Raw genomic sequence first — 23,224 nt, 5'->3', positions numbered from 1 at the left:
TGGAAATCACATTAGTGCCACGTAAGTGGCATTCTTTAGATATGCTCTTCCTGGAGCATTGACTTCAAAATGTTTCATGAACTGAGCAAGTATATAAAAATTGCTATAAATTTACACTAGCAAATTTATTACCTAATTTGTACATATTTTGGTTTTTTTTTTTAATAATAATGAAATGAAAACAACAGCATTAAGCCTAATGGCTAGAAAATGTATGTCAGGAATATGGCAATTTCAGTTCAGTTCCCAGCTATCTGATCAGTTCATTACTTTTTGCGAGTGCAGGCACTTAACTTTCTGGACCTCAGTTTCCCCAGCTAGGATATTGAATTAATAATAATGTTAGTCCAGCTGTTTGCAAATTGCTTTCAGATTTTTGGGCTGAAATGTAAAATAAGAACAGATAATCCCATCTGCCATCACCAGAGAAAATATTTACAAAATTGACACCTTTGTGAAGTCTTTTAATGTGTATACCAGTCATAAATCTCAGATGTATTTGTTGGAACTTAGAATTTGATTATGCTTTGAAATAGTTCTTATTTTTTAGGTGCTGCAAAAATGTAATATCACCATTGCCTTTAGTAGTAAGATTTCCATGGTTGAAGATCTGTGTAATCTGTAAAGAAAAAAAAAACAACAACAAAAAAAACCCCACCAAACAAAACCAACCCTAAAAAACCAACCCAAAAATCAGTTTCAGCAGGCCTGGTTAATTTTGTAGCCATTAAAAAACCCTAATAAATTTTACAGCTGGCAAGCTCTGTATTGTCTTCATATTCCTGTTTTACATGGTTCCAAAATATTTGTCTAGAATTTTTAGCCTTGGGCATTTAAAAATTCTGTTCATCATAAAGCAAATTTTGACATTTTAATATTAACACCAGCCCATGCCAGTCTCAAGAAGTCTTTTATAAAGCCAGTCAACATCTTCAGCAATGTGGTCCCACACTGCACAAAGCGGGTAAGAGTCACTGCAGATGATTAGGCTTTGGTAAAGCTGGTACAGAGCAGAGACAGAAAAAAATTGTTGTGGAATCATCCCGATTGTTGTGTTCTGTGGTTCGCTCACATCCTTTCCTTTCATTTTTCTCCCTTCTCTAGCTCCAGAGCAGCAATCAGTTATACACAGCAACCAGGCTGAAAGCAGCAGAACTGTCAGTGAGAGGACACCAGGAGCTCTACAGGACCCCAGTGGGACAGGTCAGTTTTTAAGAGTGCTCTCACCTCTACCCAGTCACTGACAATGGGATTCACTGAGATCACTGCAAAAACAACTTGAGGAAAATCCCTGTCTACTGAAGGGACCTGAATGCACTGTCAGCTTCTGGCAGTCATGGTTTACTGGTATGCTCTTCTGATAAAGATGGGCAGAAGATACTGGATTTAAATATAGCAGCAGCTTAGAATTTATAGAGTGTCTTGTGACTAAATTAAAACCAGAGAACTACTCTGTATAGAAATATTTAAACTATTATGTTGGTGAATACAATACGTTAATTAACAGGAGAAAGAAAAGAAAATTAAACCAAAAAAAAAAGGCAAAAAGACCCAACCCAAATACAGGAGTAGTACAGACCAGCATTGCACACAGAAGAAAATGTAATGATGTTAATTGATTATGTGAATACGTAATTACTGTTATATATTTTCTTACAAAAATTGGCTCTTTATTCAAAATCACAAGGATGTTTCAAGCCTTAACAAGGGCAGCTCAGGTGTTTTAAGCTACTATGTCTAGGATGATCAAATAGCTAAGAAACACAGTGACAGTTTACACATTTATACCACAGATACTTGAAAGTATTTCTTATTGCCCTATTCATTTGCTCATTACTGGGTTTACTTTAACCTGTCTGGACCTTATGTTTTTGGAATATAATGTCAGTTTTGTCTCACAACAGTATGTACAGACAATCTAGAACTGTAGGAGATGGTCAGTAACAAAAATGATTTATTCAAATATCTGTATCGAGAACCTACATTAGATGACTGCTGCGTGAAAATCTTCTCCACATCTTGGTCTCCAGCTGCTGGCAGCTTTGCTCTGGGAGAAATCCTGTGCTGTTTGCCATTTTAGGAGGCAGCATGCCACTGTTGGCCACACGCAACTGGACACGAACGGTGGCCATTTTCCATGGGGGAAAAAGCTCAGTCCTTCAGTGTCTCGGGGTCAGGTCAGAGGTGTGGCATCTGGAGCTCCAAGGGCAGCCAGAGTCCTAGTTGTTGGCAGCTTTGGTCTGGAAGCAATCCTGCAATGTTCACAATTTTTGGAGTTGGCATGCAACTGTGGGCACAGGTGCCTGGTCTCAAACAGTGGCCCTTTTCCACTGGAAAAATGTTAGTTTTCATGGTGATGGCCAGGATGTGAAGGATGCTTTAAATTGCTTGAACTTTCTTACTACCTCCCTGTTCTTTTGACTCTATTGATGCTTCAGTTATGTTTGTCTGCACTGGCTTTCTGTACAACCATCTGCTGTTCCGTGCTGTGGTGTTGTTGTCACCTATTGGCCTATATCCAGAAACATTTTAATGAAGCAAATAAATAAGGCAGGTTATGTTCTCAGGTCTGTGTTTTGCAGTTTTCAATATACTCTTCTGGGCTGTAATGCATGCTGAGAGAACAGGACACCAGAATTAAGATTGCTGCTGATTTTTATGGAGATTTTACACGTGTCTGTGCTTGTATGCACGTATGTGTTTTATTTTAAATCTTAATAGAAAGAAAAAGAGAGGGATAGATTGAATCTGGCATGGAGATATAGAAAGGTATTTTCAAAAGGGAATTAGGCTGTTGCCCCTTGGTGATAATGTATGAGCAATCAAGTCTCCCTGGGCTGGAGGGAGGAGGATGTTTAGTAAAGCAGACAGGGCCTATTATGAAAAAGTGAACTTGATCGATAGAGCACTGAGACATGCCACTTCTGTTAGTAGAATTATGCTCTGAGAAATAAATCTGGAATTGGAATCTCTAACCTCCATATTAATTGCCTTTCAGTTATTTTTAAATCAAATTGGGTCAGTCTAGAAAGAGAGAGATACCTGTTTTGGCTGTCAACCCTGCAAACATGGCCTGGGGCCAGGACTGACTGCCCTGGTCTGTCATTCCATCAGCACCTGCTCTATAAGCCAGATTCTGCTTCCAGCTGCCACTGTGCAGCCATGACACTTTCAGGCATAAAACCTCACTTTTAGGTTCATCTAACTTCTCTTCCTCCCTCAGTGGGAAATGATAGAAACCAAGCTAAAAAAAGCATTACACCCTGCAGGTTAGTTATCAGTTTGGGTGACCATGCATGAGCCACTTATGAATTCAAATCCCTTTCTCATAGTAATAATTCTAGCAGAAGCAGGAGTGTCCAGACCTGTTTGTCTCTCACAAAGCTTTATTATGAAGACAAAGGTCTATCAATGTCCTGTCTTTGCAGTGCCAGTCAGAAGAATTGCCAGAGTCCAAGCTAGATGGTTGAGTTAGAAACTATTTATTATCTGTATAAGTAGATACCTTGGGCAGAGAACACAGTTGGAGATCCTAAGATCCTAACCTAAAAGAGCCTTATTCTCCAGGCTCTTCCAATACTGGCCTTTACAGCCAACATGCCTCTGCAGGAGAGCATTCTCATGGGTGTTGGCCTGCTTCATCTGTGCTGATGGGGTGCATTTAGCTCATTTTCTGGGTTTTCCCATATGCTACCAGGTTAGATAAGACACATGTATTTTTTACATACTAAAATACAAGTCATCAGAAGAATATGCCCTTTAGCATGTAACTTGGGATGTTTTGGAGCCTTTAGACCCCTGTACTTAGACACGATTTCTGATTAGAACTGTTTGCTGCCACAGGAATAGACACTGATGCTGTGATGAAAAGTGACAAAGGATCAATAGCAATACTGTAAACTTACACTAATAAATATGTGTGTGCAATGCTAAAGAATCTCTTCCACAGCAGTTTATTAAGTCATAGTATACATAGCCCAGATCATTTGGGGTAATATATCCCATGTCAAACATAGGCCATTTAGGCTGAATTGTTGGAGATTTTCTAGCTTTGCTTACAGGAGTTCAAATACCTAATTTTATCACCATCTTCTGAAAATCCCAGACTAAGTTTGGTACCTGTCACCCATCAAACTCAGACGGCTGGCTGAAGTCGAGTGGGGTCTTAATTTTCAGCATCAATGCGTTCTTCACCATTCCCTATCTTAAAAGCATCCTTCGAGGCCTTTTTATTCCTGAAGAGACTACAAGTGTCAGCAACAATTCGGGCAGGTTTTAAAATAAACTTGACTTCGTAGGTTGAGCTTCTATTTTTAATGACAGACTAGTCATTATTGCAAAGTAGTTTATCTATTAGCTGTTTTTCTGCCTTGCTTCTGTGTTGAACAAGTCTTTATTTTGACCTAAACAATGGAAAGATGATGTGTTCCTTCAGACACAAGCCTTGCAAATTCATGAAGTTGTGTTATAAATGGTAAGTAAAAATGAATGCTTTTGTGATTGTGTTAAAGGAGATTGACTAAATGAGAGTTAACTGAGTACCCTGTAGGGTGCTACATGGAGGAAGAATGGCATTATGTTGATTAAAATATGCTAACCATTCAGAATACCCTTGTAGAATCATAAATACTTTATAATGGATACATATGCTTCAGTAATTAGTAACTACTGTGCTGCTGAATTTCACTAATAAATGATACATGACAAAAATCAAGATGATTCACTCAAAATGAAAAGTTCAGAAACTTTTCACCCCACTTTTTGCTAATGTCTCTCAAGTCAATTATGCCTTTTTTTTAATTCACTGCACAATGTTTTAACACTACTTGTTGGGGTTTTTTCTTCTCATTTTGTTCCCCAACCAAGCACTTTTTCAAAAAATGAATGAGAAGATTAGCAGTCAGGAGATGAAACTGACTTTTCTACAGAAGAAGGTTGACAGCATTGCTGCTGCAATGAATGATGTGAGCAAGATGCTTTCTTCTCTGGAAGGCAAAATCAATGAAGATAAGGGCAGAGACTTCCAGTCTTCTCTAAAAGGTAAGAAAAATAAATTAATGTAATCACTCACCCTGTTAGAGGTGCCAGGGGGAAAAAAGCTAAAAACCTTCATAGACTGTCCTGTTCTATCACTCAACACTTGTAGGGAGAACTAATTTTTTAAATTTCATTTCATAAGAGAGGAATTTGTTTATTTCAACATTCGCTATGGTGTTTTTCATAGTGACAAAAGATTTGTATTCTTGGATACTTCATCATCTACATGGTAACTTAAGCCACTAGCAAGGCATTTTAATTTACTTAGAGCTTCTGCAAATATTCTTATCTCTGTTTTTGTTTATCTGGCAGCCACTAAAGGATGCAGTATTTGCTTTGCTACCAAGTCTAACTAATATCCTTTGATACGTAATTCACACATGCAGGGCAAACTATAAGGAATTCTGTGGTGGTTGTATTTATAACACGGCAAACATTCTGCTGAATAATTTGTCCCTGATCATATTAGGCTATCTTTGATAAACATGATCAGTATATGAGAAAGACACAGCTAGAGATCAGGAGCTTGGGCAGATCCTCACCCGCAGAATTATGCATGCATTCTTCCTGAATCCTGGAGCAAGACCTGTGTGTTACACAGCTACAAGTGCTGCTTAACAAACAGATTCACTGAAACTTTCATTTCCTCAATGTGCATTATTTTTCTCATTTTTCAGGAATTTTCCCCAAACCATATTTTACACTTAAGAATCCAGAGGACTTTTCTACTGTTTAGAAATAGAGCAGAGGTTCTGGAGTGCCTTAGATTGAGATAAAACTGAATGAAACAATAAGTGGTTTTGTATCTCCCTCAAAGTAGGATCTCATTTCTTGTGTTTTCAGTCCTCTGTCTCCTGAGCTGCTCCTGCACATGCTAGATGGCTCTCTTGTATGCAGTTCATTCCATCTCTTGATCGGTGACCTGCTTTCACCTCTCCACATATTGCTAGATGGCATTCTTGACCTTTGGGTGCACATTTAATTTGTCTTTGAATATTTTCCATTTCCCTTCTGCTTTGTCCTCATTCTTTTTCGTATATTCCACTCATTCTAGCTGTCATTTTCATGCTAGTCTAAGAGGTGTTTTTCTGCATCCTGTGTTTCTGCTTCTGCACTCCCTACTGGTATTTCAGGGTCTAAGTCTTTATTACAATGTGCTGTTCAAACCCCTCCCCTTCTTTGAAAATGTGCTTCAAGCCTTTATTGTTTTTACCTGCAATGTTTTACATTATACCTGCTTAAAAAAAATCTCCAGCTGATGTCCCTTTTTTTTTTAATTTATCTTCTCAATCTATCTCCTAATCAAGTAGCTCCAATGAACAAGATGCTATCAACTACATTCCTTGGCTCTAATTATGAGCATTCCAGTACAGGTTATTCTTGACTTTTACATAGGTAAACATCAGGAATGAGGACAGGAGGGGAGAAAGAAAAGGTTAGTGTGTCTGTTGGCTTGTGTGTGTAATGACAAACGGCAACTGCAGTTTCTGTCCAGGAAATATTTGAGTTGTACTCAAATGCATAAACAGCATCCTAAAGTAGCAGGACCTGGAAGGAGCTTCCATGCTGTCCTGGAACTTTGTACACAGGTGCAGCATAGGCACATCAGACTGGCTAAAAATAGCTCTTAAAAGCTCTCCTGAAGCAAACCACAACTTTCCCCAGTATGGCTTTGCCATCCTGAAGCAAAGTGCTATCAAAGCACAGTTAGGTCTATAGTTGCTTCATGTTATACAGACATTTTCCTTCTTCACCTACTTTTCCATTTTCTTCTTGGTGTGCCCAGGTCCTTTGCTCACAGTCCATGCATCACTTTTTTTCTTATCACAGCAATTGTAATGTTCTGCCCAGCTTTGTATCAGGGTTTCTTAGGAGTGAGGTCTGATTCTATGACCAAACAATTCAATACAGTTTGAAAAGTCTCTAACTCTTGGTTTGATCTGTGACTTTGGTGACACAAATGTCATTTGTTGATAGAGGGCAACACTCACTGGAGTAACTGATATGCTCCTCTAATTTTGTTAGTGAAACCTGTTGTGCATTTTAAAAATTGCTTTCAGTACTCAGGCAGCTGTTCTGTTTTTTTACTTAGGGAAAATAATTTTGTGCTCTCTTTTTAATTTAAGAAACTCTGCTTACTTCCTGCTATTCTTTTCTTCCTCCTTTAACTCCATGTTTAATACGCACCTTTCCTCTTCATTATTAAAATGTACACTCCTTTAAAAATGAACTCAATAATGGAGTGTTAATCACTTCCAAGTCAGAAATGTCATTTACAGCTGCATATATAACCTCAATTCAGTCTCCTGTGTACATACATTTATTTTGCACATTATTCTTCAAATAATTGAAACTGCAAAGAGAGTATATGTTGACACAGAGTAATTACGCCCTTTGGTTTTCAGCCAGGAAGCTAAAATTAAAATTTATAATCTCATAAAAAGTGCAAGAAATCTTTAACTTTCACAGGTAGTTTGGACCTTTCTATTTCAAAATGAGCAATGAAGAAATTGAGTTACATCCATGAATGCATACATGTATTCTTAGCTCAAGCCTTACAGCATACCTAATTGTCACCTACAACACAAGTTTGGGTTAGGTCTTTGTGTGGACAAGTGTGCTCCCACAGTCCCTGCCTAGTTGTCCTAGCCAGCAAGCAGCAGGGAGAGAAACCCAAAGCCGTCTTGTTTATCGGGCTCCACACTCCCTTGGTAATGGGAACACCCGAAAACCAGAGCCGAGCTCCATATTACCCTCACTATCCAACTAAATGGAACAGGAATAGCAGAGAGTGAGGCTGGCACCTTCTTGGCTGTCACAGAAAGAAAAGGTCAGTGCAGACCTGTGGAACACCTCTCACAGATGAATGGCCTGTTATCAAGATTTGTTGCTGAGATGAAGGAATTTAATTGATTCCTCACAGAAGGTTTAGAGTAATCTTGGTTCTTTCCACAGCCATTAAATTTTTCTTCACAGCTCATTGTGTCTCAGAGCACAGAACACTTTTCAGCATCATAAAGCAACCTGACCACATCATAGCTTGGAATGGTTTTCCTACATGTCAGTTTTTTGAACTTGGTTAGTATCTTGGTTTTTCCTCTCAGCTGCCAGGACACCTTTATTCTCAGATATTTCAGTGTGCACATACATGTGCGTATTCTTGTACATGTGTCTGTCTAGTCATTTACTTGCTCTTTGGATAGTTAAAAGGAAGTCAATAAAGGTAATCCCAGTATTATAATTGTTGTTTATTATACTTTATACAAAATTGCTGTGACATTTGGGACCTCAGTTGACAATAATGGAGTTTAATTCTTAGGAAAGTTCGTGCTGTATTTCTGACGTGGCTCTTTCCTGGGCTAGCAAACTTGGGTCTGATTTCCTGATGTTTTACTGCACTTGCTGAGAATGTACCTTCAAATAAGTTTTCAGAACATGCCTCAGTGTTTTAGAGATGAAGAAATAAATTCCAGTCTGTAGAATTAATTGAGAAGAAAATGGAAGTAGGGAATAGATAAATTCTGCCTTTATCGATACAGTTTTAATCAGAGAACCTGTGGTCATTGAGGCATTGTAGAGGTTGAAGAGTTTAATCATTATGTCACAGTCTGACTGCAAATGTTCATAGGGCTTATAAAAATTGTGCAAAGAATGCATCAGTGTTTTAGTTGAACATATGGGCTACCTTTGGAGAATAAATTAATAAAAATCCTTCTAATCTCGCACCAGAGCAGAACTACTGCTCTAATTGACTGAAATATGTTATGCAGAACTCTTTTATGCCTGCCTTGACCTCTCTAAGGCTATATGGGAAACATACCTTCATGTTGTTCACTGGGGCAGAATTCCCACACATTCACTTCTGCCTAGTGCTTTTCAGGATCAGAATTCCTAGGAGCTGTTTAAGGAGTCGTAGTATGCAAGCCGTAAAGTTTCTACCTTTAAAATGTCAGCATTTTGCAGCAGTTGTTGTGTTACTAACTTTAGCTATTCAATAAGCTGATTTTTTTTATTTTGCTTCTTTCTCACAATAGTGTGTTGTATTGTCACCTAGCACATACAATACAGCAGGAAGGTAATAATCTCTGCTTTCACTTCTTGACCATAATGTTGTAAAGCAGATGGTTTTTGCCTTGCTTCCCTAGTGGAGAAAGGATACATCACTTTTTATGAGCAAGCCACAAAAGCATACAGATCTCCTTCTGGTTCTCAGAAACAACTTAGCTAGGAGGTCAAAGACAGAGTTTGCCCTTTCAAAATAATAGCAAAAGTCGCGCTGATTTCAGTAGAAACAGGGACTTGACATTCTTCAGCTGTAAATTTTGCTCTGTGTGTGGGTAAATTGGGGTAGGGATGTGTGTCACCTCTGTGCAGCGCTGTGTTTGCTCACGTTGTGGGAAAAACTTAGATGTCATAGCACAGTTGGTTTGATTGTTTCCGTATTTCTTCTTTTCCTCAAAGGTCTCAAATCCAGAAGCATTAACGACTTAATCAAAAACATAGTTGAAGAACACTTTCATGTGTTTCAAGGTGAAATGCAAGAGAGCATGGCTCAGATTTTCAAGACTATGTCTAGTTTGTCAGGTGACCTTGAAAATACAAAAGAATTAGTCAAGCATCTGAATGAAACCCAAAATAAATTTGCTCAGGAGAAAGATAGTGGGCCAACAGAACTTGACATTCTGGAGCTGAAGAGTCATATGGTGCAGATGAGAGAGGAAATGGCCCTCACTTGTGACAAGCCTGTGAAAGCTTTACAAGAAAAGCAGAAGTCCTTGGAAGTTAACTTGGAGCATCAACAGTCAAGAAGTGTAATTTATTATGAATCTTTAAATAGGACCCTTACTGAAATGAGAGATGCTCATGAACAACTGTTATCAGCTGAACAGTCCTCAAGGCAAAGCATCCCCTCAGCAGATAAAGTCATGGAATACAATGTTACAGAGTACATGTTCACCCTGCATGAGAAAGTAAAGAGACAAGGCATGATGGTACTGGAGATCTATGATGACTTAAGAGTCCAAGATAGCAAGATCAGCAATCTCAGTGTTGCACTGGAAATTCAGAGGGACTCTGTTCTGGGGGTCTGTGATGACATGTTGTCAGAGAGCAGGACAGATTTCCAAGCACAGCTGGCAGCAGTCCAAGAGAGCATGCTTGTTCTAAACAAGAGTCTCTCTGATGTGTTCCTTCCATTGGGCAGTAAGATGGACAAAATGAATGAGCAAATTAATGATTTGTGCTATGATATGGAGATCCTGCAACCCTTGATTGAACAAGGAGTACCTTTTAGTCTGACTTCTGAGTATGAGCAACAAATCCAAGCTCAAGAATTCAAAGAGAAACTTGATAACCTCACTGTTGTCATTAACAGAATGAGTTCTGCAATGAAGGAACTTTCCAAAACTCAGGAAGGACTTAAAAATGAATCTCAGGCTTATCAGGATCTGTTTGAGAGTCGTGTTAATGAATGCTCCATGGAAATAGAAGATGGATTAAACAAGACCATGATAGTAATAAACAGTGCTATTGATTCTATTCAAGATAATTATGTACTGAAAGATATGCTACATGCTCTAAGAAATGAGACTGGAGTTTGCTGTGGCAGAGCTGAGGAACTGGACAGCCTCCTGGCTTTCATTCCTCAGTTCCAGCAGTGGAATGAATCCCTCCAATCACTGCTCTATAACAAGAAATACGAAATTACTTCACAAGTATCACCATCTCTTTCTGATCTTCCATACAAGGAATCTGACAAAAGTATCCTCCACAACTTCAGTAGAGTTTTCTATATTTTAAATGAGACATCATCAAAAGTAGAAAAGCAGCAACAAGATATCAGCCGCCTGGAAGAAAAACTATTTGACTCTGTGGAGGGTTCAAAGGACCATGAGGTTCGCCTTCTGAATGTAGAGTCAAAAATTTCCAAGCTTTTGGCAAACAACTGTGTCTCACTCAAAAAAACGAAAGCTGCCTCAACAGAGAAAGAGCAGGTGGTCTCACTTCAGCTCCAGGCACTGAGTTCCAGGATCAAGGCCCTGGAAGCCAAGTCGATCCGTTTCTCAAACATCATTCCACTTGTGAACAAGACTGCTCATGAGGCCTGGGGGCTGTGCCAGGATGCCAACAACAGCATCCAGAAAGTGAACGCAAGCATACCTGTGCTAATTAAATTGGCTCAGCCAGATATCCCCCTGCTGCAGAGAGGCCTCAAGGAGCTCATTGAATCTGTGCTTGAAGTAAAAGCAGGAGCTATTTTGACAAATTTAACCCAGCATGTTGACATATCGATGGTAAATGCAATGAACAATATCACCAAACTTCAGAAGCCGCTGAAACCAGTTATAAAGAAACCCTCCCCAGCAAAAAAAGTGGCAGCAAATGCCACCATGAGCCTGGCAAGCCGAAGCCAGAGAAACACAGATAATGCAATAGATCCAGGTAATGCGTTTTACTCTACTAAAAATCAAGGTATGTTTTATAAAGATTTATGTAACAATTGTGATGAACTGAGTGGCAGAACCTGACTGAGAAGAAATAAAAAGTTTAAAGACTGCTGTAAAGAGTGTTTCAGAGGAACTTGAGATTAGTCTCTTGCTTACAATAGAATTTATTTTGCTTATGAGGAGATTTTGCACTAAGGCATCTAGAAGCTCCATTTAATTTTCCTTAATAGGTTCCCATCTGATCAGTTTAAGAGATATATATGTGCACACGCAATCAGCTGAGAACTTGACCTTTGAAAAGTAGCTGATAGTTTAGACCAAATCTGAAGAACCAGAATGTCGCACCTGCATCTCAATTAGGAATTTCAATAAGAAAAAAATATATGCAAGCTGGGAGAGAAATATGGAGTTGCATCAATACTTTGCAGTGTCAGCAATGACGAAAGGTATCAAAAACCTGAAGCAAGTGAATACAAATGACTGTAATGAGGCTTTTGCTGGCTCCTTCAGGACTTCCTTGAGAAGTGCAGTTAGTTACAACAGTGTGTTCTTGAAAAAGCAGGAATCCAGCCAATAAAGTAAATTTGGCTCCAGTCCACCAGGAGAGCAGCTCAGCTAAGCAGGAGCTGCCATTCTTAAAAAGGAAATTTTGAGTGTGATCTGCTTCTGAACTTAAATTCAAATGCCATCATGTGAAATGAATTCATATGAATGAATTCACAGAAGTACAAACTCTTGAGTTATGACTTTTGCAATCATGCTTGAGTGAAAATCCACAGCACAAGATGATGTTTTATGGAAATATAATTTCTGGCACAATACAGAAAATGAAGAGTGGATGAGTGACTAGAAATACTGAGATGATTCTAATTCACAGTAAAATTAGACAGATTTCTTAATGACAGAGACATGTCCAGATACTCTTGAAGATCCAGACCTGAATACTTTCTGTAAAGTACTCTTAAACCTTTGAACATTTCTAAACCACTGTTTGGTCCCTACTGCAAGCAGATGTAGAGAAAGTAAGAACTATTACTCTTGTTCATGTGCTAAGGCTATGGGCAATCTCCTTTTCCCTCTCCATGCTTTCTCCCTTCCTTTCCACTTTGCTCTTTCATGTCTTCCTGACCTAGGGACAGCATTTCTCAATGATCAATGGAAAGGATCCTCTATAAAGCCATGATCCCATGAGTAGCTTGGTTTCTGATGAAAGCCATCCCTGTTGAAGGATTGCAGTCCTTGGTTATCTTTTCAATTAGAGAGGGGACACAGCTATTAGAGGAGGCAATCGCACTTAAAAATGCACCAAGGTTTGCCAAATCCTCACTACAAAGTAATTTTAATATTTTGCTGTTAAAAATGGCACTTCTTCCTCAGTCATTTGTGTTTTGTCTGTTCCTGCCAATGCACAGGATGGAAATTCAAAGTCTTTGTTCAAAATTTAAATTAAGAGGAAATGAGATATGTCTTTGATCCTTCCCACACCATGTACTTTGTTGGAAAATATCACTAGTGCTACCTGCCTGGAGCACAGAAAGGTGCCAACTGCTCTGGTTTTCACTCCAGATTGATGAATTAATGTCTTTCCTATTTGTTATTTATCTCATACTCAATTTTAACAAATAACTTGCTTGATAGCTTTGGATATATGCTCACTTACATAAAGTGCAGATCTTTGCTGATGTTGAGAAGCCTTATTTTTATACAAGTTCTCTATACAGCAGTGTTTATGCTGACTTTTCCATCAGTAATGAGATTTGGTACTTAACAATATTTCAAGCCTAGCAAAGCCACACATTATATTTCTGTAAGTTAAAGAACCAAGACCATTACCCTAATTAACAAATATCCATTTTCTGCCTGGGTAGATTTTACTTCTCTATGAAAGATTTTTCTTGCAAGTTCTAGGATACCATCAGAGATTTGTGTTGCCTCTACTAAAATTTCTAGAAGAAACTCTAAGGCACAATTGGCTAATTATAAGATGTATTTAATCTCAGACTGCCTTTTTCAATTAAAAAAAAGGAATAAAACTATAGAAAGAGGTGAATGACAATTTTCATTGACTCCAATATGTTCAATATTTGAGCCTCCTCTAACAGATTAGGGTTTTAATTGGCTTTAATGTGTTTGGGATTTGACCCTGAGGTAATACTTTCCTAAGTAATTAGTTGAAATCAAGAGAAAGCAACGTGAGTTTGCATTGCATGTGCAGGGACATAAACCTTTGCAGATTTCCCGTATTGTGGAATGAACTAGAGAGGATTTCTATGTCAGGTGGAGGCTCCAATATGTGTATGAGAGGTGAAGGCACCAACACTTCTCCTGATGCTGACTGATATGGCAACCCAGGGTGGATAAAAAAGTGATGATCTTAAGACAGCTTGAATATCTATTATAGAGGAGAGGACAACCTTAATATATATGTATTGCTATGTATCTACATACAGACATATAGACTAATCAGTCTTGGGTGTGGATTATGGCTGGTCCTACTTTCCGATGCACTGTTCTGCAGAAGTGTGTGATGCAGTGTGAGGGCAGTTCAGCTCAGTTCCCATTTCCCTGTTGCTATTAGTGCTGCTCTCTAGGGAATCTGTGCTTTCCAAAGGTGAGTGTATTCTCTTGTTGCATGTCTTGTATTAGCTGTGGATTTTGCTTTATTCAGATTATGCCACCCTCCCATCAATATGAATAACTGAGAGTGAAGCTGTGCTATATTTATGTATTTAAAAGAGTGCATCTATGAGAGAGGTAATTTCATTTCATTCTCACTTTCTTTGTGTCTTAATTCTGATTTTGTTTTCACAAGATTTCTGACTCCTAACAGAATTGCAAAGTTCCATTGTTGCTTTATCATTCAAGACTTAATTTCAAGTTAAATTAACCTATTCAAATGTTTTCCATCTTGTGTTTTAATTGCACACATGTGATGGTTATTCCAGTTCAGTTTGGTGACATACACTTCAAATTCGCATATTTACTCTTTTGACTAATGGATTGATGAAACTGTTGTGTTGTTTTTAATTTGGTAGGCCTAAAATCATCACACTGGAGTTATTAGACACCTCTGCTTAACAAAGAGACAGAGTTGCCAAAGTCCAGGTAGCTCGGGTCTGTCCTGACAGTCCACCCCACCCAAAAGTGGAGGGCACAGCTGAGGCACCTCTCCTCCCTGCTTTTTGCCCACTGTCAGCCTGAGAGTGCTAAGCCAGAGGTGATTAATAACTATAGGCTGACAACCAGTTTGACCCTGTGCAAGCAGGGTGGTTTAGTAGATTCTCAGGCTCTTCCAATCTCCTAGGGCTTCCTGAGAAGCAGGTACTGATAACTGAATACTGAGAAAGTGTTGGTAGGTTACTTCCTGGTCAGAAGAATTTCCAAATTGAACTACTGGAGTCAATCCTTTCCATAAGGAGACCATTAAATTGCTGAATATTTGTTTTGCTTCTAACAACACCCCGGTAGATACTGACAGAGCTTCATTATTTGTTTGAAATTTGTTTGCACAGCACTGGCAGTCTATTTCCCAAAAGAGCTTCTGGCTGTTTGCACTCCCAAAGAGTAGCAAAAGTGAGCATTAACTGGCTCTTCTCACTGCTACCATAATAAGTGTAATTAGCAACTACATTTTATTCTCTGCTAGTACTGGCTACAATTTAAGCCTTTAATTTATAGTCTCTCTCTTTTACTCATCTACACTACTAAATTGTCAAAGATAAAGTAACAACAAAATATTTACTATAGTAGGAAATCCTTTCCTAATCTGAACCTTCTGGCATCTTTATCCCAAGGAGATTATTCAGACGTGGTGTCTCAGGACACCCTTCAGTAAGATAAAAGAAAATACTGGGCAGAGGAGGAGCCTCAGCCAGAAATGACAGCAGAAAGATGCTATTATAGCATAGTTACATGGAGATTATTGGTGCAGTGGAGATCTGCAGCGTTTGCCTCTTGCTCTGAAAATCCTAACTTGACTCAAACCCCCGCACAACTTCTCCTATTCTAGAAAATGGAGGAGCTTCCCTGATGCTGTTAAGCAGTGCTTCACCTGGAGGGTTAATTTAATGTAGCTAAAGCTGTGTCTAAATTTGAATTAACTCCAAGGTTAAGTTCGGGCAGAATCACCCCACAGCAGACTTCCAAAGCACTAGTCTCAATCTCATTATCGTTTCCTTTTAGTGATCTTTTTCCTGATTCTTGGATTTACTTCTTGTTTATGATAAGCAGAGGCCAATTAGCAGAGAGACTGCTGAGCTCTTACAGGAAGCTTTTGTATTTTGGGAATATGATAGAGTCAGCACAATCAGCTGTTTTCCTTCCTTTTCTGCTTTTCTTTGACACTTGGTAAATATATGGATGCTTGGTAAATATCAGTGAAATGTTGTGGGTGCTCGGTAAATGTGAGTGAAAAATAACTTCAATGAAGGACTTAGCAAACTATTATCTGAGAGAAAAAACATTATTTCCTCATGTCCAGTTGCCTGGGCTGTGACCCCAGTCATGACAGTCCTAAATTGCTTTATTTCAGGCATTACAGAACAGACATTCTTTTCTGTGAAAAGAATGACTGTTGTGTTTATAAATCCATATGCTATATCAGAGCAAATTCAAGTGTCACTGCACAATGTGCCTCAGCATTCTGCTCACTGAACTAAAATATCACACAGAAACAGTTTGCCTTAATGCAGCAGTCTGTGAAATATCTGGTTGGTAAAATGAAGATAACACTGCAATTACTGAAACATCTACGTGAAATCCAGCTCAACAGTTTCCTGGCAATAAACAGATGCTTTTCTGCAAGACTTTTTCGGTTCTGACCTACAAACCTAGATTTACCATCACAGGACTGTGTGGAGTTCTCTTTCCAGAGGTCTGCAGGTAGTTCCTGGCAAAGAAAAGGTTTGTTTTCTAAAATATCTAAGTTTTATTTGACCATACCAAAAGCAAGCAAAACTGTGTGGTTTGAGAATGCTTTGTGTTCAGAATTATTCATAGCAATATTTAATTTTTAATGTGACCTGAATTTTCTCCCTCCAAAAAACTGCTATGACAACACATTATTCAATTACACTCAGTAATTACTGTCTCAGAGCTCAGCAGCACTGGCCTGACAGATTTATCTGTATTGGCTGAGTGTAGTTTGGCCAGCTCATACCAGTTGGGAACAGAGGCAAGGACATCCTCAGTAAGGGTGCTCTGCAAAGCTGCCTGTTTGGTGTAATTTTTCTTGCTTGCAATCCAAAATTCCTACAACAATCTTGGTAGATATCCTGAAATTACGGAGTTTTTTACGGACAAATACTTGAAGTGGCTGGGATAGCATTTAAGACCTTTCATCACCAGGAGCCTGACTCTTCTGCAATGTTTGTGACGTGCCTGGGTGAAAAATACCATAGACAAGACAGTCCAACCTGAACACCAGCAGTACAAAATCTGTTTTGGTACACCCAAGGATAAGATGGCCCAGTCCAGAAAGAGCAGCCTGATCTAACTTCTTTGGAGGACATTTTTTCTCACTGCATGTTCCTGACCCTCTGAGGCTGGCAGAACCTAGAATTTACAGGTAATCTTGAATGTCTTGGAGGATAGCTGAAGGTGTGCTGTGCTCAGGTAAAGAGGGAGGCTGGACAGGATCTGAAGTTGGCCTTCACTAAGAACTTCAGCAGAGATTGTGAATTGATAAAGAGCCTTTCCAAAATACTGCATACTTAGGAAGTGTCTCACTGTCAGGATGTTGCAACTGAGGCTGTTGGATTTCCTCTCTCTCTTTCACAGGGCAGTTTTCAGCGTGTGCCAGTTCCCCGTGCCAGAATGGAGGGACCTGTGTCAATGACAGGCAGAGTTTTGTCTGTGCCTGTCGCCACCCCTTCGGAGGAGTCAACTGTAGTGTGAAGCTGGTGAACGACAATTCCCTGAGTGTTGGCAAGTACAGAATTTAGCAGTGCAATACACCATCAGTCCAGGCCTCTGCCCCAGGGCCTAATTACAGAGCATTTGCTGGTCAGAGGTCTCACGTTTCACTTTAATGAGTGACAACTCAAGTAGCAGAGTCCTGTGTTTTGGTGCTGAAGACATCAATCCCCACGGGTGACTCATGATCTCTTTTTTTAATATGACCAGATGATGGGATTAAATTGTTTTGGGACCTGCCATAATAGCTGGAAAGCTCCCTGCTGAAATGTGCAGAGTGGGAGGGTGTGGAATAGATATATTTGAACACGATGTCATGGATTTTGAAGGTGGAGGTAGAATCACATCGCTGGGGAATACTAGCTTCAATGCAGCCATAAATGTTCTATAAATACCAGTAGCTACCAGGATGCGTGGGACTATGGCCTCCAGAAATCATGTTAGGCTTGCCTCTGGCTTTCATCAACAAAGGGTGCAGCCCTTGAAAGATTTCAAAAGGAAAAAAAAAGTGAAAATTATGCTTATTCGGTCCAGAAAACAAATAAATAATTTACACCCAGGCCACATGGAATGTGAATTTTATGCATCTTTCAGCAGTCATTAGGCTGATTTTCACTCATGACAGTATATGAATAGTGAATGAAATCATTTGTACAGAAGCAGGGAATGATACTGTGCAGGCTCAGCTTGAAGAGAAACACATACACTTTTATTCCCTCATTTAACATCATGAGTGCTAAACCTCCTCAGTGTTTGTCTAAGATCTGTGGTGAAATTCTTGGCTTCAGCTCTCTCACATGAACAGTGAAAGAGATCCTGGGGTGGGAAAAACTAGGAGGGGGTGTGGGGTGGAAAGAAAGCTCCCTTAGTGATACCATAGATAAACAAACATAAAGTCCCCTTGCTGTTTCTAAAATTTTTCTCTGGTGAATACACCAAGCACTAATTGTGAAGAAAATTACTCTTTATCCAGTATAGACAGATGTGTTTATGCAGGAATACTATGTTTCATTTGCTCAAGGTCCACCATCCACAGGATGATGTGACATCAGAAAGTCTGCTTTTGATCTTCTGACTGGTCCAAGTTGCCTTTGTACAATGTAACATCACTTGAAATTGTTATTTATTCCTTTCCAGATTTTTCAAAAGGATCATACAGATATGCACCTATGGTGGCTTTTTTTGCTTCTCATACATATGGAATGACAACTCCAGGACCCATCAGATTTAACAATCTGGATGTCAACTACGGCGCCTCATTTGCCCCAGCAACTGGAAAGTTCCATGTTCCGTATCTGGGGGTCTATGTTTTTGAATATACTATTGAATCATTTAGTCCACGTGCCTCTGGCTATCTGGTCATTGATGGAATAGACAAACTTACTTTTCAGGCTGAAAGTATTAACAGTAATAAGTACACTGACAGAGTAATTACTGGAAGTGCTTTATTAGAGTTAAATTATGGTCAGGAAGTCTGGCTCAGACTGGCAACTGGCTCTATACCAGCCCAGTATCCACCAGTAACTACCTTCAGTGGCTACTTGTTGTATCGTACTTAAGTCAGTCCTAAATGCAAAGTTAGTCAAATGAAGCAACCTGCAGGTGAATTTAGCTTTGCTTTTAAATACTTTGTTTCTTTAACAGCACTAAGTTTCCCAATGTAATGTCTTTTCTAGTGCCGATCCTCCAAGATGTCCTTTGGCTGTAGCCACGTGTGCAACCACAAGGAGTCCATAGGTTGGAGATAGGGGAAAACAAAGCATCTTGTTTATATTAGCATGATTTGGAAGCACAAATCTAATTATGTTCTACTGTTACATCACATAGACATACTCACACAATGTTGCTGAGAATCAGTTCTCAAGAGAAAGCTTGTTTTGATTATTCCTTTACACCCTCACTGCAAATCAAAAGTGACAGATAGATTTTGATGACTCAGATGCTGGATTACTACTTAGCTCATTGTATCAATTGATAATCATGGGTATATATTCTGTTTGGAAAAAATATATTTTTCATTTTGCCTACCATTATCCACCACATACTTTGATATGGGAGCATTTAATTGATTCATTATTTTTTTCATGTAACCAGTATAATGATAAACTAGGTTTTTTGAGTCTGGCAGCAAAAAACTAAGAGGAATACATTCAGATCAGAAATAAGGTATTTTTAGCAGTTTAATTAGTCACAGGATAAACACCGTAATAGATTTGGTGGATTTTCTCTGCTGCTTGAAATATTTAAACCACAGCTGGATTTTCCTTAGGTGATGTGTTTTAAGCAAACATTGTTATATTGGCTTCACACAGATTTTAGCATTTGACCTATAAAGTACACAAGATTAAATTATATAACCAAAGTGTTTTCTAAGTTTGAGCTCTATAAATCCATGGTTTTGTTTGTTTCTGCATGATGTTCACTAACTACTGAGGCAAGATGAAATTAACTTCAGTCTGCATGTGATTTGTAAAGCAACAATCTAATAAAGAAATATTTTTAATTGATGCCTGTCTGCCTAAAAAAATAAACCTTCAGGTTTTTATTCTTATTCTTTGCAAAGTCCCAAGCTGCTGCAGTTTCTTGATATCCTATCCTCTGGTGTGACTGGCCAGGTTTGTTTCTGGTTATTGCCTTAGTTAATGCTATTTGACCAGGTTTTCTGTGGCTCTGTGTTTGTCTCACTCCCTTTTCCTATTAAAACACAGAATGTTTTGAAGATCCCTGAATTAATTTGTGCCCCACTATCAGGAACTTTTCTTGAAAACACATGGGAATCTTCAGCTCTCTTCTTAGTATTACTTAATGTACATTACAAGATCTTAAGATGAGTGTCCATGAAATGACTGAATTCCTGCCATGCTGTGTGTGGATAAGATAATCCACAGTATCTTCCCTCAGATGCATAAATCTACCTTTTGTTGTTCCAAACGGAAATGAACATTCCCCACCAGCAGCAATGGTGCTGAAGAGTGTCCATGGGCACGTGCCTCTGGGTTCTGGCTACTTGAATTACAAAAATGTGCAGCACTGAACAGCATCCCTCCAGCTTCAGGGGCATCCTCTCGTGGCTTGTGGTTAAGGACAGCAGTGGAGAATTGATGAAAGTTTTCAATCCAAGCCTGGGTTTTTTGAGGTCGGAAATCCTTTATTCTCTGTAATTGACAGGTTCTTAATGTACCATGGACCCTGAATGAGTGTGCTACAGACCTTTCTCCTGTTGCATACCACATTTTTTCTGTAAACAAAAATCTTTGGTATGGCACTAACTCAGCCTACTGTATCATGGCATTTTATCAAATATAATGACTACAAGCCCAAATCCCTCCTTGTATGACTTTGTCATTTTAATGTGTTTAGTCCTCTTTATTCCTGCTGCCATTATGGCTAAATGGCATGAAAATTACTCTGAAGATTAAATTCAAATGACCCACCAGAGACTGCATCTCTGTTTTAATGTGACTTTCTTTGCCTTTGCTGCCCTTCTCTCTAAATCCTTCAATCTGGGTCCTCATCTTCACAGGCACTATTTTGCCCCAGCAATCAGATAATTTCTATGTTGTTGTACTGGTTTTCTTTCCTCTTTTCTCCTTTTTTTTTTTTTTTTCCTCTTCTCATGAAACTACAGATTCCATTGGAGTAAAGTAAAAATTCTGATTAAAACCACATGTGTTTGAGTAACACTTAGAAAACTAATTTCCCTAATAGAAATAGTACTGAAACTAATTCTCATTTTACTATTTAAAATATAGTAAAAAATAATACTTTAAAATACTAATAAATGTATGCTCCCCTTTTAATACTGTTTAACAATCCATTCAAATCTTTCTTCAGATGTATACAAACTAATTATAGTTGGCTTTGTCTATTTTTAAAAACTAAAACGCAGATTGTTCGCTGTGAAGATAGGTTTGTATCAGTCACTGAAGCTTATTTATGGGCTTGTGATTGTACCCGAGCTGCCTGGACTCATGAGGCAAACCATTGGAAAATAACTGAGGATCAATCAGTCAGCCTACCCATTATGCAGAATAGACAGCAATCAGTCTGAAATCCCAGGAGAACTTTTCAGGCATCAGCCAGGGTAGGTGGTTCCCGAGGCACTTTGTCACCCCTCTGCTTTCATCTTCATGCTCTGATTTGCATTCCCTAATGACAGCAGGCAACAACTCTGAACGCTCATCTCTGCCCACAGCCCCTGTGAGGGATCACAAAGCCAACCTGAGCCTTTGTACTTCAGAGTGAACTGTGCTCTCTTTATTTGGGTGACTCAATAACCATTTTGTCTGGTTTGGCTTTGACAAGCCCATCCCATTTACTCCAGAGTTTGTGCTATCATTTCCTCACCTATACCAAGCAAGTTATGGCTGAACCCAGCCCCTCATATGCTTGGAATTCCCAGTGAGACCAGTGGCTGGTTTTCCTCACAGACCATTTCTAGCTGCACAGCCAGCACAGCTCGTGCCAAGCTCCCTTGCTAGCCCAGGCCTGCCTGGTGCTGACTCGTGCATATTGCCGTCTGTCCCTACATCTGGGGTGTTTTTGTTCAATTATTTTTTTTCTCTGCGATAATAACATCTACATTGGCAGCAAGCATGAAAGAAACCATTATTTCTGAATTCAGCAGTGACTGAAAGCATCTATTAGGAGCAACATTACAGCTAAATCCCACCAAAATCAGTAGGCACCTGATGATTAAGTGCATTTGACAGTGGGATAATAAGTGCATTGAGGCAATTGCAAAACTGAATCTCCCTAGCAGCTCAATTGGGCAGGTGAGCTGGAGAGTATGAAACAAAAGAAGACAACACACAAAAAGTTTGGACACTTTCAAAGAATGAAAGTGTACGTGGCTTTGCACATCTGTCACTGGTGGCTGCTACTGGCTGCAGAAACAAATGCCTAGCAGCTCCATGCATTTCATTAACCCCTTCAGGCCATCAGATGTATCACACAGAGGTCTACATTTTTTCCTTCAGTTTTAATTTTATTGATTCATACTTCTTCCCATGCTCAGCTGACTGCTGGGAAGCCTGAGCCCAATACTCCTGCTCCCATGCTAGAGTGTTATCAACAGCAGAAGATGGAAACCTTTAATTATTGTGGAAGAAGTTTTTGTATTTACTAAATCATCCTGGTGTAATCATATTTTCAGCAGTTTTATAAGTAGTACAAATATTTCAGCAGTTTTATACTAGTACAAAGTAGTACTTTGTTTTTGAAATAGACAGTAGTTCCATCGCAGTAATTTTCCCTTTGCAAAGCTGCCATTCTCCCCTTTTGTATGATGGCCCTGATGGCAGGAGAGTTCTCAAGGGTGAGATAAAATAAAACACTCTGTTCAGATGGGACTCCAGTCAAGAGTGCATGGTAAGAAAGCTTTATCAGCAAGCTGCTTCCTAGCTGAAGTTGCTATAGATATGTTACAACCAACGCACTGGCTTGTAATGAACTTCCTTGCCCTGCTTCCCCACCCTCAGAAATCTGTGGTGGCTGCGAGCTGAAAACAGTCTTCTGCACTCACATGTTGCATGTAAACAAACCAAAGTGTTTCTGAAAACACTGATTGCTGTGGCTGCTGTTGAAAATTCTTGTCTTAGAAAGAGCAAGTTGCAAACAAAACGACCATGGCTGTTTACAAACAGTGGGCAAGCACTTCCAGAAAGCTTGCTATTCAATCTGCAAGAGTTGGGAGATAACATGAAAATTATCTGAAGTGCCCAGAAGTCCTCTATAAATACTATAGGCTTTCTAAATTCTTTTTTAGCCATTGGACCAGTATATCTCACCTTCACACAGATTTAGTGTGATGAATGGCAAAGTCAAGA

General features: G+C 39.2%; 1 protein-coding gene across 2 annotated transcripts in view; it reads left to right on the top strand.

The window, feature by feature from the left end:
- Positions 1-19,903, top strand: part of MMRN1 (multimerin 1) — a 39,927-nt gene extending 20,024 nt beyond the window's left edge. For both annotated transcript variants that reach the window (XM_042049899.1, XM_042049900.1), the window contains exons 4-8: positions 1,105-1,203; positions 4,867-5,040; positions 9,499-11,478; positions 17,262-17,408; positions 18,534-19,903. In XM_042049899.1, coding sequence (XP_041905833.1) covers positions 1,105-1,203; positions 4,867-5,040; positions 9,499-11,478; positions 17,262-17,408; positions 18,534-18,955 — 2,822 coding nt within the window. In that variant the 3' untranslated portion in view covers positions 18,956-19,903. The remainder of the gene's footprint in view (positions 1-1,104; positions 1,204-4,866; positions 5,041-9,498; positions 11,479-17,261; positions 17,409-18,533) is intronic.
- The last annotated feature ends 3,321 nt before the right edge of the window (positions 19,904-23,224 follow it).

The sequence above is a fragment of the Corvus kubaryi genome, unplaced genomic scaffold (assembly GCF_017639235.1).
Source record: "Corvus kubaryi isolate FWS band 111438036 unplaced genomic scaffold, C.kubaryi_AGA036_p1.0 71, whole genome shotgun sequence".
NCBI classification, from domain to species: domain Eukaryota; kingdom Metazoa; phylum Chordata; class Aves; order Passeriformes; family Corvidae; genus Corvus; species Corvus kubaryi.
Note: the sequence above shows the minus strand (reverse complement) of the source record. Positions and strands in the feature narration are given on the sequence as shown.